This window comes from Cheilinus undulatus, linkage group 9 (genome assembly GCF_018320785.1).
Source record: "Cheilinus undulatus linkage group 9, ASM1832078v1, whole genome shotgun sequence".
NCBI lineage: Eukaryota > Metazoa > Chordata > Actinopteri > Labriformes > Labridae > Cheilinus > Cheilinus undulatus.
The window spans coordinates 22,091,378-22,107,971 of record NC_054873.1 but is presented as its reverse complement, the minus strand read 5'-3'; the positions used below and the strand labels follow the sequence as shown (position 1 = coordinate 22,107,971).

The following is a 16,594-nucleotide window of genomic DNA, read 5'->3' as shown; positions in this document are numbered from 1 at the left end:
TTTTTATACTTTATTTCCTGCAAATCATGGTTAAGCTATAATGTCTGGCATAACTTTCCTTATGGTTTAGTTCATTGTGCCCATCCGTATTGTTAACATTAACACTAAAGAAGGTAAAAGGTTTTATGTTTCTGAAAAAGGCTATTTTATGCTACAAGATGAATGGGGGGAAAATAAATTCTTTGATAAGAGTGGTTGTTATTCAGGTTAAAAAAATATGGTTGTCACAGATAAATTTTACACTAGACCATGGTTTTTAGACCTCCATGAGCCCCCAATTTTGCCGGGCCTCAGAAAGCTATCCCTTTTACATGATGGGCAACCTTGGGCCCTAGCATCTGGTACTTTTACTTTGAAATTCAGTTTTGAAAAACAAAAAGAAAATCACAAATCAAACAAGTCAGCTGCTTGCAAAGGGAAAAGTGTGTACTGGATGAAGATAATTGGGTAAAGATATAGGTTTAGTTCAAGGGGACACGGGCCATACAAGTCAGGAAAAACTATACTGTACCCTAGACTTTTAGTGTAACAAAACACCCCATGATTATATAATATGACTAAGCTGCTCAGTGTAGGATGTTGTCAGTCCACTAAGGTTTAAGATTCATTTATTTTTCATTGAACAACAAGGGTTACTTAATAACAGAGGTTTTGGTCCATTTATGCAACAAAAGAGCCAAAAAGCTGACTCAGAATCTGCAGGCAGATGAAAAAAAAACTAATGGGATGCATCCAAACTAAAAAATATATGAATAAAACCTTCACACTCACCGACCCTAGTCCCCGGTGAACTCACCGTGAAGCTCCTCCCCCTCCAGCTTGAGTTACCTGCAGCCTCACCTATCATTCACCTGCTCCCGCGTTGTTGCCTCCTCAGTGACCGTGTGTCTGGAAACCGGCAACAAACACCTGCCACCGTCAGATTTACACCGTGGGATTGTAACTTCAGAGCAAAGTGTTACAAAAACTGGACTCTAATCGTTCATTCGTGGTTTTTCTGGGGGCTGAGATGACAGGGTGACGCTGCAGGCGCTGAATCGCCCACGTTTGTCAACTTGAGCATCCCGTCCGGAAAACAACACTGTGAGTTACTTAAAAGGGTAAAAGATACTCTCTAGCTTCCGTTTTCTTTCTTTCTTACTGCCTTACTTTGCAAAAGTGTATTCACAGCAGATTAGCATACCATTGCTCCAAATGACAAATCTTACCCTTAAGTTTCCTCATTAACTTTTCTTGGCCTTTTATCATTTTATATCTTCTTCCTGAGCAGGAACATTCACCTTATATTCTGCGTAGTACTCTGCAGTGAGGATCCCTCTTATTTATTTACTGTGGTCTAATGAAATGTCTCAGAAACAAAATGCCTGCACAATATGATTGTTTTTAATAAAAAAAAATGTAATTTCTTCCTCATGATAGGATTCACAGAGAAACGTTTTGCCTTAATCAAGCAGAAATGCACATGTAGCAATCACCCATTTATATCTGATTGCACCCAGCTCTGTTATGAGAGTAATGTGGGTTCAGCATGTGCAGATATAACCTCATATGCTGCATAACAACAAACAAAGCAGACAAACTTCAGCTAATTTGAGATTCAGTCTATTAAGTGGGTTAGGTTGTTTTTCTTGAAGTGTAAAGAGGGTTACATAAGTGCAATGTGAACAAACAGGGATCTGCTGGTGAAATCCAAGCCTGCATTTGTCTTTTTCTCTCCTCTTGCACTGATTCAGAGAATAGACAGACAGCAGTTTTACCCAGAACACACCTATAACATCATCACCAGATGTGATATCAGTGTGAAGAGATTCAGCTGAAGAGCTGCATGGCTTGATATACATAAAATCAGATAACTGTTATCTTACAAAATGCTTATTCAGGAGGGGGAGCAAAGTCCAGATTGATCATATCAGAGCATGCTTGAATGTTTCTAAATTATATAAGCTTTCAGGGTGACACTCAGGGCTTGGCAAGATACCAAGTTTTTAAGTTAAATCAGTGCATTTTAAAGTAATACATAGTGTAGGACAATATTGCTTTATCATTACATTACATTGATGTTGATTTTAAGGATGCACATTATTCTTGGTATGATATCAACATTATTCTTGGTATGATATTAGTAATGGCTAAAATTATTTTGTAAATATTTATTGGATATTGGGAAAAATGTGCATCCCTTGTTAATTTGCAAAAAAATGACCAGGTAGGACACTACAGTGGCCAGAATGTCCTAGACAAATGCAGGTTCAAACAATTTTGCAAAAGGGAAAAACACAAGAGGGGTCTGGCTGCAGACAGTACATTTATGACCGCTACTCTCACAACGGATATTCAGAAAGGAATTTCCTGATATAACATAATTCCAGTTATAAATCTTAAAAAAAAAATCAACTTTATTCATAAACAAAGTCTGGCAGTTACATTCATGGAATAACCACATTTCAGAAGTCTAATCCAGGATTAATTATGTATAGACCAGTTATAGAAATATTTACATGAATGGTGGCTTGCTTTAGCTTTAGCCATGGCTGACACAGCTAAACTAGCCAGAAATGTTACTACATAAGCCAATGTAGCTAGCAAATGAAGCCAAAGCTAACATAGCTATGTAGATATATAGCTAACATAGCTGCTCTTTAGCTATGTTAGCTACATAGCTATGTTATCTATATGTTAGCTTAAGCATATGCACTTAAAACTGACTTAGCCACACAGATAATGCAGATATGTAGCTTACATAGCTGCTTTGAGAGCTTAGCCTGAGCTCTGTTAGCTATGTAGGTCTGCTATCTATGAAGCTTACTCAACTTACCAAGCTACATAAGCTATACTGGCTGCATCAGAATGTTTTATGGAGGATGAGCTTTTTTAATGTAAGCAGACTGCTTACTCGGCTTTGTTAAATGTTTTGTCATCAGGTTTTGGAGGTCAGGATTTTGACTTTTAACTTTTGGAATCCTAACCTTTACTTGAATCCTTACCCTAACCCGAAACGCAAGTTTAATCAGATTTGAGAAATACAGCGTCTCAGATGAATGGTCTGTGAGAGTGGCTGTAAGAGATGAACGGTATGTAGCCAGACTGTTTTGCCAGACAAGAAGCCACAATGAACACTGATACCCACAACACCCAAGCAAATAGCCACAAAATTAATGCAAATAGATGCAACACAAAAAAAGTAGATGTAACTGGTGAAGACTGAGTTAAAATGCTCTTCCAGTTGTTGTTAAGGTGTTGTACAGTCAAAACAGTCCTTTCTCTCTCTCTTTTGGTTAAAAATTTGGCTGAACATCATCACATTTTGTCACCTATTGTTAAATAATGGATATTAGATCACATATGGTCTTTAAGAGTATAAAAAAAAAATCGTACAATCTCATGAGATGTTATGTTACCAATGTTTTTGCACAGTTTTGACAGCCTGTAGTAGTTTGTCTTCATTTTTGGATAATTACAAATGAAAACACATTAAAATCAGCCCATTTTTAGGTGTTACGGACTTCTATTTTTCTTTCAGTGGTATCAAACAGGGCTCAGTATTGTTTGATTTTTACCAGAATCACATCAAAGTTTCTTACCCTGGTATAAAACAACCTGTTTTTTCACTTTACAGAAAATAATATCGAGATACGTATTGTGCATGCTACTCAGCTAAAAACATTGTGATATGATTTTCTGTATCACCCAGTGACACTATTATTTATTTATTTGGTTTCTATAACAACATCTGAAGGTGTCAATGCTTTATTTAGACTGATGTGGGCTTATGTTTAAAGTCTGGGATTTATGGGTATTTCTTAATATCTTGACTTTTAAGTTGACATACTGTCAAACCGTAGTTACAAGTGAGCTTTATATTGTTAACCAATGTGTTTGTTTTACATTCAGCACACATCTCCATTGTCATTTTCATCCTCAATAGAGATCACATGACTGAAACCACAGGCTTAAAACATGAGACTGTGTGAGGGAGTCTGAGCCAACACTCTCATTGCTCTCAAATCATTTGTTGTCACAGTGCGTAGCATGAATATAAACACTTGTCACACTTCATTCCATTAAAAAGGAAAAGAAGAACTAGATTTTATCAGTAATTTTCTTTAAAACAGGTTGAATAGTATCCCTGTTGAGGTCCCCTGCACTCTCCACGTCTGTTTTTGTGCTAATTATTGTAACAGTAAGTAAATGTAAATAAAGGGTTGTCATTATTGAACAATGAGCACCTCAGGCTTAGAGGAGGAGGAGAAAAGGTGTGCAGAGGGCCTCTTGCTATGAGGCTGACAACACATGACACCCAGCCCGTCCTGCTCCGACTTCACCTCACCTCCTGAAAACTGGCAGCGAGGCAGAGCTGGGAACAATAGGGTAGAGAAACAATGGCCAGAGAGATAAGGACAGAAAGAGGAAGTCTTTCTTTTGTGCAGAATTAACTACAGTAAACACAGCTTTTGCATTTCTTAGTAATATTTTAGATGACCCCTTAATCCTAAAACAAGGGTGAGGAGTTCCTTAATTGAATCTGTACAAACCGTCTGAAGGGACTCTCTTACTTAAGTGCCAGTTGTAAGAGCAGTTGTCATTTGGCCTTGCTTTGTTTCAGATGATATGAGAGGATTATCTGTTCAGAGCGATTGTGTTTATGATCCGCTGAGAGATAAGCTTGAGTGACCACAGCTGTTACCTGTTAGATTGTTTACATTGTTAATGTATGTAGAGTTTACAGCTGGCTTTTATGCAAAAGCAGGTTTATAGTTCAGAGAGGAGGCAAGGCAGGTCATAGGTAAATGGCTACTTTGCATTGCTGTCAATTGTTCTAAAATGACACTTAAATGTTTTCAGCTATTGTGGGAAGCGGGGTCAGAATCTTATCTTCCAGCCCATGCTTTAACCCCCATATTAATAATACAGCTTAGTGACTCGCTTTAAGTAATACATGAAGGCTAGAAGTCACACAAGGTAAAAAGTTATCTCCGTTATCTCCTGTGTCATACAGAGCCCACTCCCATGTTGTGTAACAGCGCAGTAGGGTCCACAGTCAGACCAGGGACTGATACAGTACGTGTGTAGCCATATAGTTTGCTGTAAGCCTGATGTATATTACATAACATCATCAGCACATGTCTCAGACTGACAAGTCACAGTCACCTTAAAGCCCAGAGGCAAAGGTGTGGGAAGTTTTAGCTGTCATTTCTAATTCAGTTTAACCTCTCAAATGTAGTCTTAGCTGTCTTTTAAACAATTACACATCAGCCTGTTCTCCGGTCCTGCTGCAGAGAAGCATTCAAGTTCCAGGACATTTTTACCACTTGGACTAAAAGGGTATCATATCTCATTGTATCTTGATCATCCAGATCATATTATATTGTATCATGTCATACAGTATTGGTTGTACCTGTTTCATACTATTTTGTTCTGTCTTACTGGGTCATACGGTGTATTGTGTCATGCTGTGTTGTAGAATTGTACCGTATTGTTTTGTATTGTGTCTTGTTTAACCATATCATATTATATGATTTTGTACAGTTACGCATCGTTTCATATAGGATGTCCCCACTAACACAACTAAAAGTGTCATGTTTGTTGTCATACACTGAAGAATACAGAAGTATTATGTACTGTATGCAGACAATATTTGAGATCATTTCTAAAAATATTTCTTAACAATTTGCGTGACTGACAGTGTGTTTAGTGCATATCAAAATATTAGCTGACCGGCCTACCCACTGAAATGGATTGGCCCCTGAAAGCCCAAGTGGACCCTCCCTTGATGTCATTTAATAATATCCATGTCTGCACATTGAAGCAGTGGCATTATAGTTAGCCTCCTGGCTAACATTTGCTTTCTAGGCTTGGTTTTCATTAGCTCTAGAGCTGGCTGAAAAAAAAAATGTTGCAGGTCCTAGCATGGCTATAAACTTTGGCATTGCAGTTCAGCTCAACTGGCCCACCCACAGCATTATAATTGAACAAAATAGGCCCATACCAATAAATAATATTTTTATTGCTCTAACAAATAATGATGGGTATTTAGGTTTACAATTAAAGATAATCATTGCTCAAATTTTGGCTGGACCATGTCTTTGCTCATTTCAATTTGCCCTTATGATGCTGGACCCAAGAAAAGGTTTCCCTTTTCTCAATCTTACAGGGTGAAGGGCTTAAAAATTATTTTGATCTGCCAAAGGTGGGCCCAGCAGAAATCGTATTATACTGTATTGTAATGTATCCTTTCACACTGCATCACATTCACATTATGGTAACGTATTTATTGTATTGTATTGTATCACATTATGTTATATCAAATTGTATGGTTTGTATTGCATTGTAGCATTTTGTATTGTATCACATCATTTTGTGTCATATCACATTGTATTGTAGTGTATTGTATCATATTGTTGCACATCATGTTTTGTGGTATTGTATCGCATCACATTGCCTGTATTGCATCATTATATTGTATTGCGTGTTGTATCATATTAGCATGTCATATTGTATAGTATCGTATCGCATTGTATCATATTAGCATATCGGGTTGTATCGTATCCCACCGTTTCTTATCACATCATATTGTATGGTATCGTATCCTATGGTTGTATCGCATCATATCATATCATATTGTGTCATTGTGTTGCATTGTGTTGTCTCATATCATATGGTGTTGTATCGTATAGTATTTTATCGTATCATATTGTAGGTACTGTATCGTATCACATTCTTTCGTATCACATCGTATTGTATATTACCATATCGTATTATCATTTGCATCGTATCATGTCTTGTTGCACCGCATAATTTCCTGTCATTAAGAATATTGTACCCTATTACCGTTACTTGTCATAATTTATGAAATCGTGCTGTATGTTTTCATATCATATTCTTTTGTATTGTATTGTGTCTTACTGTACTGTTACCTATATGTTTTGCATTGTACTGTTTTCTGTCTTATTGTATCTCATCCTATTGCATCACATAGTATTGTGTCTTATCGTAAGATTACATGTTAATCACATTATATAAAGAATGGGATCACATTGCATGGTATTGTACTGTATTGTACTGTATTGTGTGTTATGGTACTGAATCATAGTGTAAGATACTTAATGGGATTGTACTGTGTCTATCATACCATCACATTTTGATATATTGTATTATATTGCATATTATCACTATCCACAGAATCATAACGATTGGTATCGTATTGTATCATATCATATCACATTGCGTTCTAGTTTATCATAAATTATATTGTCTCTGAGGAGCAATGCTAATTACCAGATTGCTTGGACAGCTGTAAAGAAAGACAACCAAATTACTTGATTGCAAGCTATGTAGAGACTCTAACAGAGGATTTAATTACCCAAAGCATATCAGCCTGCTGTCTGCTTTAGTCCCCAGACTATCACTAGTACAGGCCCAACACCTGGCACTCCAAAGAGGAGCAGGCTGTTTTATAGATTAAGTAAGAACCTATAGCATTTTGAACTTACACTCTGACTCCACATTGGAGTGAAATGAGTGAGAGAAAAGATAAGATATCTGATGTAACAGCCTTCAAAAAAGGCCCTTTTGGATAAATAATGCATGCTTGTTTTGGTGGAGAGTGTTTTTATCCTCCTCCCCCTCTGTCCTGTTGCTGTCATCCATTAACACTCACTCTGTTTTTGTTTTTTTCTCTGACATTTATCTTCTCTGTGTCTTTCTTCAGGTTAATGCCTGAAATCATGAGTATCCCGGGACCTCCGTCGAGGCCAACCAAGTAAGTGGGGCACACATTCCTGCCTCCCCTCTTATTTACCTCTCTGATAGTACACTGTCACTCAGGAGAATCACTAACCTGGTATGCAGAGGGTGCTGTAGGTCAGGGACCTCTCAGCCACAGAGCAGCTCTGTTGAGAATTGTTTGCTTTGCCTGCGTTTCTTGCTCTAGCCCCCCCTTTTCCACTCTCCTACTCTCTCTCCCTCCCTGGCTGGTCCATATGCTCAGAATCCCAAGCTAATCTCATCCAGTCCCGGCCAGTCTGCTCACTGTATATCACAAATCTTCTCATGAGAAGTGACAGTGTGAGAGTTCCAGAGGGTTTGGGACACTGACATCCAGAGGTGTAGGGGGTGAAGATGAAGAGCATGCAGCGTAACCTCATCTCTTCTTCTTGTCATTGCAGTGGAGTGGCCAGAACGGACAGCAAGATCAGTGCCAAGGCCCTCTATGGTAAGTGATGGCTGAAGAAGTATTATAGATCAGTCAGTTTTTAGCTTAACATGGCCTTTTGTTACAATATGCATGTTTTTATCAGCTGATAAAGAAGAGTATGGTGCACTTAAAAACAGCTTGTAGTCTTAATGTTCACTTTATATTAAGTATGTTCCTCATAATCCATTATTATTAATTTTACTTAAGTAAGATGATGTTCAATGTCTTCTGAGAAAAGCCTATGACAGGGAAGTATATTCTTGACTTTTACCCTTACTTTAACTCCGTAGGATTGTCCATAATAACTCACAGATGAATCAAGTGCTGCACTGTGACATATTTTATTACCATGAATAAGGGCATTGTAGTTAATTTAAGTCAGTCCCCCTCATGCACCATCTTGTGGTTGGAAATTCTCTGAAGTGTGTTAAATAAATGCTAATCCACAGCTGAAAATATACCCCAGCAATTAAAATGTTCGCTCTTATTTGAGCAAAGTTTGACTCTACAATCGTACTGGGCTTTGTCTGGAAATCCCACACTCTCACTTTGCTTCAGATTGCTCTAACTTCATGGCCTTGCTGACCTATCACAGTTCTCTCTTGAGCACACACATGGTGATAAGAGAGGGCTAAGGTCCTGCTGAGGGGGCCCTGCAGAGCTCTGGCTGCTGACACCTCAGTCAGACACAGGAAGGGAGGCCAGGCTCCTGAAGGGAACATGCGTTTTTAGGACTCTGTCAGGCCTGCTTGGTATGCTGGGATTTGTTTTTAGATGCACCTTACATCATTAGTTGTCTACACTCTGTATTCAGGTTGTGCACAGACATAAAAGTCTGATTTTAATTTTAACTCACATGCATACATTTTTACTACATTGTCTCCCTGCGTTACTGATATGTTACGACTGTGTTAAACTCATACCATGCAGTTTTATTTTGCTGGGGCATACTTGTGCTAGGGTGTGTGTGTGTGCATGACTGAAATGTGCTATGCTGCACTGGTAGGGTGTGCCTGTTTTTTAATGTGTGGTTGGAACAGGGTGGGGATGCCCAAGTCTCGCAGGTGAATAAAGGACACATTGAAAAGCAAAGAGGAAGAGGTGGACTCTGGCCCTCTGGTCCTGCCTGTGCTGCCTTAGACATGAGCTCACTGGTCCCAGACGGCACCTCCTTCTTCAGTCATACATAGGAGCTCATTGTGCGGCATATAATATGCCCAGATAGAAACTTGCACCAAGATATGACAGAACTACCTGCTCTCATACATGGCTGCACTGTTCTAAATATAGAATGGCTTCAAATGACACATGATGCTATTGTAGGGATGCAAGATGTTCCAATACCGCCTGACTGTGCAGCTTGTTGTCTGCAAAACAGTCTGGTGCTATAAGCCATCCAGCTATCCACAGGAATCATCCACTCCTGTGATCCCTGTGAAATATTTTTGTGGCTGGTGTCATCCTGTGTGGCAGATGGTCACTGCCACCTCCTCTCTGCAGGATGACCGCAGTGTACCTATCCGCCTCAGCTACAAGAATGATAGTTTGCACCATCCAAAACAGGGACAGATATTTGCTCTCCACTGAATAAACACATAGAGGAACAAAAGCAAGAGTCTGAGATCAATCTCCTGTATGCAAAATGCCCCCATCATTCACACAATGCAGGGCAGCTGACTACTGATGCAAATGTTGCACAGGTCCTCCCACCTGATCTGTTTGTTATCAGCAGCAGAGAGGCAGCAAATCACACTCATCATCCAAGGACTTCAGATCAGACCAGCAGCCTTTTGAGTGTCTGGTTTGCATTTGAATGTGTGTGATGGATCAACCACTTATGCAATTTGCACCTGTTTGTCTTTAGGAAAACAATGTTGTCAGGGGCCATAAATCACACAAAAGTGTTTGGTAATCATCAGTTAACATGCAAAATTGTTCTTATGTTAACATTAGTTTTAGAAAGACAGAGATAAATGGGATGCTTTATTATCCCCTGATGGTAAGTTAAGGCCAGGTCGGATTACATGACTTTTTTGTCTGCTATGATGATCACTCAGAATAGGCCATCACAGAGCCAGAGATTCTGCAACTTCACAAACAGGCATGTCAGACTTTGTCTTTTAAAAACATCATAATGAATATGCTAGTTTGGGTTTTCCACACTTTTGATATAGTCATGTGTATGGGTATTAGGCATGTAGGGTGCTAAAGATTCATCATGGGGCAAGGTTAAGCTCGACGGTATCTCTTTTGTCCAAGCCTTTTAACCCCTAATAATACACCTAGAGATCCCAATGGTTTTTGGTCCCTTGAGACATCCACAGCATGACCAGGGGGTTGTGGCAGCCCTACTACCCATCCAGGCAATGCTTACTTACCGCATCCACCCCTTACTCCGCCCTAAAGGTGTGAAATTTGTCATTTTTTTCAACATATTTTCAGATATCCCAGATAATATGCAAGGACATTCAGAGCACTACCGTGGGTTTTGTCAAACCTCCTTCCTGCCCAATGGTGCCCACAGGCGGGGTTACTGGCCTTTATGCCTTACTTCAGCCTCAAGTTTTGGCCCAAACATGCTAAAAACTTCCACACAGTACTCTACATGATAGAAGCAAAATATTAAGAGCACTCTTCAATATAATGCGCTACAGTACACCAAAAGTCCAAACAATGAAGACAGGTGGAATTATCACCTTTTTTGACCTGACATCACTAGTCATCACTAGTTTGGGCTCACCAGGCCACACCAAGCTATGTCCAGAATGGTCATGCTCTGAACAGGGCCCAAGAGTGTATAGCAGATGTGTTTAAGTTGCAACCCCTGCACCAAACGTTGAAATACCTGCTGGATTAGAAGAAGAAACTTAGAACAAGGAACAATGTTGAACTTTAGATGTGCCCTCACAACTGGAAAAGCCCTTCTGCGCTGGGCTACCATGCCAAGTCCAACCAAGTAGAGCCAAGCCACTCTATGTAATGGAAAAGACCCATAAGTCTCCAATTAAGGAGTGTCATGACTTTTAATCAAGAAATATTTAATGTCTTTTAGGTTATGCAAGGTGACTATCAGCGCTTGCTTTGTTTAAAATGGTATTTAATGTGCGTTTGTATTATGTGATTGATCTGGTGTGATGTATTGGTTTGATCATCTGCCAAGCAGCCATGTTTATCACTGGTCATTGACCTTAGAGAGTTCTGAGGATCTGCCCATCTGCCTGCTAAGTGGCTCTCATTGCAAGCTGTTGCTGCACTGTGAATTGATTGGCATAAATGTCAGCCATTAATAAGACATGGGAGCTAGCTCGACTTTCAGAACGACACCTGACGCTTGTGTTTCATCGGCGTGGAGCCGAGCAGGAAGGGATCAGAAGAGAGGAAATGGCAGGAACGGGGAAGACAAACGCTTGCGTCATTCTGACAGTGAGAGCTGTTTACATGGAAAGTTATCACCTTAGAAACCTTTTTTTTTTTTTGTTTACATGACAGTAAATCATCAGTAAGAAGACAGCAAATATTGGGATAGAGCCTTGACACAGTTTTTAAGTGGTGCACAAACAGAAAGGCTTTGTGTTGCATTCACTGCAAATATATGAAGAAAAATGTGTCTGAATATGTGTATAAAGGAAAAGCTGTGTGGCATCAACATGTTGACTCCACTGGGTGGGGGACAGGGAGAGAGAGAGACCTGATAGGAGACCTGGCAGTAGAGTTGATAGGAACATGCTCTCATTTAACCGTAATTGTTACCTGCAGACTATTCAACTGTTAAATGGGTCAATGAGCCCACTGGCACACTCATTCAGCGTCAGCCTGTTTAAAAAAACGATACATACAAAACAGTACACGCAATCCTGACACTGTCTCAGCCAAGCGCTCCAGTTTTTCAACTAAGACTTTGGACTTTATTGATCCAGAGCTGTTTTTGGTAGCTCTTAGTTAATAGTGCTGTCAAGTTGAACATTCTTCATAACTTTCTCAAACTTTAAGAAGCTTCAGCTCAATATGTGGTGGCCTGCACTTTCACTTTACTTGTCTTTCGTGTAAGAAGGCAGCTGCTTGACTGAAATATCTCTTGTCCTAGCTACTCAGCACTAAAAAAACACTGTTAACCACTAGTTGGTGAACACAGTGGTCTTATTTAACAACTAAGACAGATGATTTCCCACAGGAATTGGTTGAGACCAAAAAAGAGCTAAAACAAGGGAAAGGTTTGACTTGCATTTTATATAATGGCAAAACAAATCTTAAAATAAATGATCAAGTTTATCCATGTGTGCTGGATATGCTATTTTTTTCTTGCAGGTTTGCAGTATTAGCTGAGCAAAGACACTTCCAGAGACCTTAACAATAAACCAGATTTTATTCCGATCTTCGCAGTTGTTGAGAAAGATACTTTTTTAAGATTTGGGTTGTTTTAGAGTTGATATTCTTTGAGGTTATTGTTTTTATCAAGGCTGTCAAACCATCATTGTTAGAAACATCGTGATTAATCTCAGAAGTTCTGTTGTCAATTGCAATTACTCTCCCTTTTGCTGCATTTTGAAATTCCACCATTTTCATTTAAAAAATTTTTATTTCACTTTTGTACTGATTTAAACAAAAGCCGGGGTACACTGTGTGATTTTCAGATGATTCAGATTTTGAGTCGCACGACTCACATGGAAGTTGCACTACTTTCAGCATGTTCATGCGACGTTTGTCATGAAGTGTACAGGGGGATAGTACAGGTAAATTCTGACTTGTTTACTGAGCTGTGGAGTGACATGAGACATTAAAGAGCTTCAGTGTGCTTATTTAACATCTGCAGATGTTGCAGTGGCAAAGTGTGCTGAAAGGGACAATAAAGACTGCGATTTAAAAAGATCAATAAACTTATTCAGTGAGGACCACTTTGCCAAGAAACACGCTGTTTCTAGTAATAGATATATATCTTTATTAGCAGTTACTAAGTTGCATTTATTACCATTATTTGTGTTTGCTGGTGTGGTTGTTCAAGGATCCCCCTGCCTTTCCATTCTTTCCTGTCCTGTGCCTACATGGAAAGCCTTAGGCAGGGAGAGAAGCAGTAAAAAACCAAGAGCAGAAGAGGCATCAATGACTACAGAATGACAGTGATGAACATGGAAGCAGAATAAAGGAGGAGCTGGGGTGGAGGGGGGTTGTAAAGAAGCTTGCAGGGAGAGCAGCAAAGCGTAGCCAGCTAGAGCAGTTTAAATATTGCTGCATGTGTGAGATTAGCCAACAATATGCTTAGAGCGAATCAGCTTCCAGTCAGCTGATGAGGGCTTGTGTGTATGTCAGCACTCAATCCATGGCCTGCCTAAACTAATTCTCTATGCTTGATTTATGGACCTTATTTATTGCAATGGAATCATGATTACATAATGCATTTATGCTGATGGCTCTAGTTTTTAATCTATTGTTTGTAGGGAGATTAAAATCAAAAGATTTTATTAATCTGTCACATTATGTTTCCAGCAAACCATTGGCCACCAATGTGTGGTTTTATATGCCGCTATCACATCAGTCAAAACACCTCAAATAGATCATTTATCCCAACTGCTCTACTAATCATCAGTAATGACTACTGTAAATTGAAATAATCTTCCAGGCACCAGTTAGCTCAGGTGGTAAAACTTGTACTCATATACTGAGGCTACAGTCCTCGACACACTGGTTGCAGGTTTGAATCTTTATCCTGGCTCTGTGGGGTGCATGTTTCCCTTACTCTTTCTCATTATTTCCTGTCATAATCATCCTATCAAATAAGGAAAAAAGCTTCAAAAATAACATGAAAAATCCTACAAGTAAGTAATGTGACAGTTAACAGTATGGTGCCACAGATGAGGAAACAAGCATGGTGCTGCTGAGGTGAAGTTGCACTGATCTTTGACACTGTTGTAAACCTGATTACCAACTCGACCATCTTACTATTATGTGATAAAGGATGAGCCAAATCATTTCGATGTTTTTGATAAGTGATATAATAATTAACTTCTCAGGTATGTCTCTTTCCAGTAAATGTGCCCTCACATGCGATGATTAATTAAAAAGCAAATGCTTCTAAAAGATGTATAATTATACAGTAGATTAGGTTTCACCTTATTTGCACAGAAAGAAAAAAAGTCTCAGATTTTAACTCAGTGGTTAGTTAAATATGTTATCATAATTTAAGAGAAAAGTCTTGGTATTCTTAAAGTAAAATGTGAATATTCACTTCAGTGGTGCACTGATACACCAGTGTAGCTGACTGAGATCTACTGTTGCCCTTCGAAACCCAGCATAAAGCATTACGTGTCCTCCCTACTTCCTTATTGCCCATCCGCTCTTTAGAGCTCGCCTGTTTCACTTTGTTTCATTTGTTCATTCTTCTGAAACGCAAACATGTGGACTTCAGGTCAGTGTCTCTGCTGGCTGTTTACATTATGGAGCGATAAATGTCAAAAATGCTGGAAGGCTTTCTGTTTTTAATACTAATTTCTTTGTTTTTTCACCAACAGAACAAAGGAAAAAATACTCCAACTCTAATTTTATTATGCATGAGACATCACAGTATCATGTCGAGGTAAGATATGCACTTTTTTCTCCAAACGACTAAAGCAAAGTAAATCATTAAGGCCATTTTTTAAATGTAAAGCATTGCTGATCACAGTTTGAAAAAGCTTAATTGTATTTTATCAGCTGGCACAGGACGCTGAAAGTTAAATCGATTCATTTGATCAGCCCTTCTTATCTTTATTTAGGTTTTAGAAAACTTCTTTAGAATAAAAAGTCAGTTTTAGAAAACCTCACTTAGATGTTGCCAGTCATAATGTATGTACATTATTTAATCTTTTTTGTTTTATCTGATTGTAATTAACTTTTTCACATAATCATGTATTATAATACTTTTTCTTTCATGCGTGTTGAATATTCACCTGCCCTGTGGATTGGGAGATAAAAATGGCATCAGAGATATTGTAAAATGAAGTCAATATAAAACTGATTAAAAGGCAAAGTTCAGAAGAGTAAAAAAATAAGTTTATGAATTTAAAAGTGTGATGTTTCAGGTGTTCTAGTAAGCCAGATTTAAATCTCAGAACCAGTATGTGTAATTTACAGCATAAAAACAGCATAAAAGTAAATCACTCACGTACACATTATGGTATATTGTTTGCTCACCCTAAGATAAGGCTGGCACTGTGGTTAACCTGAGTTAATCTCACTTAAAGGGATCTCTGTCATCATAAAGAATAATAAAATCCGGCCTGTGATTGCAGGAGTAGGGAGCTGATGAATAACACTGGAGCCATCCTTCAGGTCACAGATGTGTTGAACCATGTCTAAATAGATGACGTTTTTTTTGTCATTGACCTGAATGCCTCCCAGTATCACATAGGTAGGGCAGGTAATCCTAGATAACAGCCATGCAGAGCAGAAGGAGTGCCTATAATGCGTTTTATTATTATTACGATTATTTATCGTCTATATCAGACGATACATTATAGTTAATCGCATGGTTAAATGAGCTTGAGCCAACGTGCATCTGTTCTTTTTTTTTTTTCCTGGTGATATCCCCGAGCTTACTGAGCTAATATAAACTTTATTGAAAGTAAAATATTCAGCTGTTCACTACTATCAATACTTTGCATGCTAGATATTTTAAAAAAGAAAAGAACACTTTGTCTTGTTATTTGATAAACAAATTTTAAAATTGAACTTTCAAGGGTTTTTAGCTACCAGGCATGATTTCTTATCTTAAAGTATTGTAAAGAAACGAACAAAACAACTATTGTTCTTAAAAGGGTTTTACAGATGTAGATGTAAATATGCTGCTAGCTTTTCAACTACCTACCTAACCCTACCTTAATGCTAGGCTAAGTTAGCATGGCTGCAGACTGTAGATCTTAGCCTTGTCTTGTCCCTCATTTAACAAGCTGCTGTCTCCTCCTCAGCATCTCTCCACGTTCATTATGGACAAGACAGAGTCCATCGTCACAGTGGATGATGCTGTCAAGAAACTGGTCCTTCTGGACTCAAAAGACAAAATCTGGACTCAGGAGATGCTGCTGCAGGTTACCGACAAGTCTGTCAGACTCCTGGACTGTGACACACAGGTAAGGCTTTACATCACTGATTATAATAAAAGGAATGTCACTGTTACTGCCGTAACCTGCAGTACAGTGAAATCTATTGCGTGCATGCAACATGTATGTTTGTGCGTCCAACTTTATTTTACTTGATAGGAGCATTTTAATTGTGCAGTAGTGTCTCACTGCTGCTGATTTCTGTTGTCCCTGGTTGTTGCTGTCAAGTGAAAATACAATTCAAAAGACTTACTGGTCAACATGTATAGATAAAATATCAACTACTGCTTTGGAGAGGTGCTGTCAAGGAATACTCTGGATAGATTTATGT

The 16,594-nt window shown here is 38.7% G+C and overlaps 1 protein-coding gene across 3 annotated transcripts in view; it reads left to right on the top strand.

Moving 5' to 3' along the window:
* The first annotated feature begins 867 nt into the window (after positions 1-867).
* eps8l2 (EPS8 like 2) overlaps positions 868-16,594 on the top strand; it is a 30,601-nt gene continuing 14,874 nt past the window's right edge. For 2 of the 3 annotated variants that reach the window (XM_041795735.1, XM_041795734.1), the window contains exons 1-5: positions 868-1,083; positions 7,709-7,759; positions 8,166-8,212; positions 14,698-14,762; positions 16,132-16,293. In XM_041795735.1, the coding sequence (XP_041651669.1) occupies positions 7,713-7,759; positions 8,166-8,212; positions 14,698-14,762; positions 16,132-16,293 (321 nt within the window). In that variant the 5' untranslated portion in view covers positions 868-1,083; positions 7,709-7,712. Of the gene's footprint in view, positions 1,084-7,708; positions 7,760-8,165; positions 8,213-14,525; positions 14,595-14,697; positions 14,763-16,131; positions 16,294-16,594 lie in introns of those variants that run through there. The other variant, XM_041795736.1, reaches the window with a different exon arrangement.